At 44.1% G+C, this 2297-nt stretch overlaps 1 protein-coding gene across 1 annotated transcript; it reads right to left on the minus strand.

The window, feature by feature from the left end:
• Nucleotides 1-747: 747 nt before the first annotated feature.
• On the minus strand, nt 748-1691 carry LOC132213729 (RNA-binding protein 7-like). Its single transcript, XM_059660678.1, has one exon. The coding sequence runs from the start codon at nt 1689-1691 to the stop codon at nt 888-890; it is 804 nt and encodes a 267-aa protein (XP_059516661.1). The 3' UTR covers nt 748-887.
• Nucleotides 1692-2297: the final 606 nt, after the last annotated feature.

Here is a 2297-nt window from a genome sequence, read left to right on the forward strand (position 1 = left end):
TTCAGTCAAACATGATTTAATGAGAAAATTCTAATATTTTAGAATGAAATAGGAAGTATAGATTTACACTTGATATCCAATTAGGACAAGACTCAAAGAGCATGTTACAGACCTTATATACCTACATTCTCTATGAAGTTAAACAATATGATTATTCTCAAACTTTATCAATAATCTTTCTCAAATGTTAGTAAAACGAATCATTGAAATTACATTTTCTCATTTGTTAACAAAATACTACTGTATTTTAGACTACCAACTTGAATGTTTTCTATTATATACACAAAATGTGATTCACTAATAAGCAGGTTCTTGCAATACAATGGAGAATAGATCATTAAAATATTTGCTTTATTGCCAAAACTGGTTTGGCTCAGTGGATAGAGCGTTGGCCTGCGGACTGAGGGGTCCCAGGTTCGATTCCTGTCAGGGGCATGTACCTGGGTTGTGGGCACATCCCCAGTGGGAGATGTGCAGGAGGCAGCTGGTCGATGTTTCTCTCTCGTCGATGTTTCTGACTCTCTATCTCTCTCCCTTCCTCTCTGTAAAAAAATCAATAAAATATATTTAAAAATAAATAAATAACAAATAAAATAAAAATAAAATATTTGCTTTATGATACAACCAATACATATAACACGTGCCTTCCTGAATTTCTAAAACGATTAGAAATTGCGGAACTTTCTTTTGCGTATTGAACGCTTTCCTCTTCATGAAACCCTGAGGTGAAAGGTTATTAATGTAAAAACAGTAATCACAAGTCTTCTCATTTCTGTATTAGACTATAGCTACATGTTTTAAAAGTTTTATAAAGAAATGTGGCATCTTATAAAACTGCTCTGTACAGTTTTAACAAAACATTTCCAGACCAACTTAGTCCTAAGGGCCTAGGATGACCCTATAAAAACAATGTCCTTTGAACACTTGTTAGTTTCGAGAAAATGCCACTGTCCAGCTCTACTGCTGTCTCTCCTGTTATCGTGGTCATGGCTCCAGCCATCGTGATTCCTGTCTTCATAGAAGTAATCATCTCTGTGTCCTCTGTAATGCTGCTCACAGCTACAGGGTCTGTCTGCTAGGTAGGGATGAGAACTCTGCCTGGCTTTACGCAGTGATGATGGTATATCTTGACACCACTGGGAGCTTGAAGACTGGTTATAACTATGATTATGTGACTGAGCTGATGGGGAAAACCCTGATTGATCAAGATGTGGAGAACCGAATTTCCCGCCATATGACATCTGTCTCAAAATGTTGTTCATCACTGCTTGTTTCTGAAAATCTTCTGGAGAAGAGGAAGATCTCTGAATTATCTGTGGTGACGGAGTCATGTTATCCATAGTCTTTTCATGTCTGTTAGGAGAAGTGGAGGTAGGGCTTGAATTTCCAACATGATGCTGGGAATATGACAAACTAACATCCTGTGAGGCACGGCTACTTCCTGATCTAAACTGAACTTTGATGGGCCTTCCAAAACGTTTTATTCCACTAAGTAGATTCATTGCATAAGGAACAGACACTTCATGTTTGAAATTCACAAATGCAAACTGCTTGGGTTTACCATCCTTATGTTTTGGCATTTGCACCTTTATTACTGGCCCCGCCTGGTGGAAAAGCTCGAAAAGGAGCTCCTCCTCGGTCACTTTAGTTTCCAGGTTGCCCACAAAGAGAGTGCGATCCGCCGGCCCCATCTCAGTGTCGCTCCCTCCCGGGCGAGGCCGAGGGGGTCGTCGCCAAGGCTCCCACTCTCGAGGTTGTTTCTTAATAGATAGATTAGGGAGGAATTCAAAAAAAGACAAAGGGGCACAGTAATTGGGTTTCCCCTTGGCCTACAAGTTTGTCCTCAGACAAAGTAGTCAAAAGGGCTAGGGCTTGCTTGGTTTGCTCAAACTGTTGTCTGGGCGAGAGGGAGAATCAGCAAGGGGGAGAGAGGGTGCACCCCGGGCCATGAGACCTGTTGGGACAGAGCCCAGCGCTCCATCCCTTTCACATGTCAGTGGAAGTCTTCTGTAGGCTGCCTGAGCCCCCGGTCATCCGGACCCACAATCCTCACTCCAGAATCCATGCCACGCCCTGCCCGGACCCAGAGGTCAGGCTGAGGCCTTGAGCAAACCGAGATGCTGGACAGCAGCCCCCGGCCTGTCCTGTAAGTGCAGAGTTGGACCAGCCAGACACCCCCCCACCCCCCAGAGGTGGCCTGTGAGCAGGGTCGAGGGCCCCACACAGCAAACGACCAGGTCTCAGCAGCAGCGAGCCCTGCTTCCTGCCCAAGAACCTCAGGGCCAAGGAGCCTCTAC

Source organism: Myotis daubentonii, chromosome 12 (genome assembly GCF_963259705.1).
Source record: "Myotis daubentonii chromosome 12, mMyoDau2.1, whole genome shotgun sequence".
Classification (NCBI taxonomy): Eukaryota; Metazoa; Chordata; class Mammalia; order Chiroptera; family Vespertilionidae; genus Myotis; species Myotis daubentonii.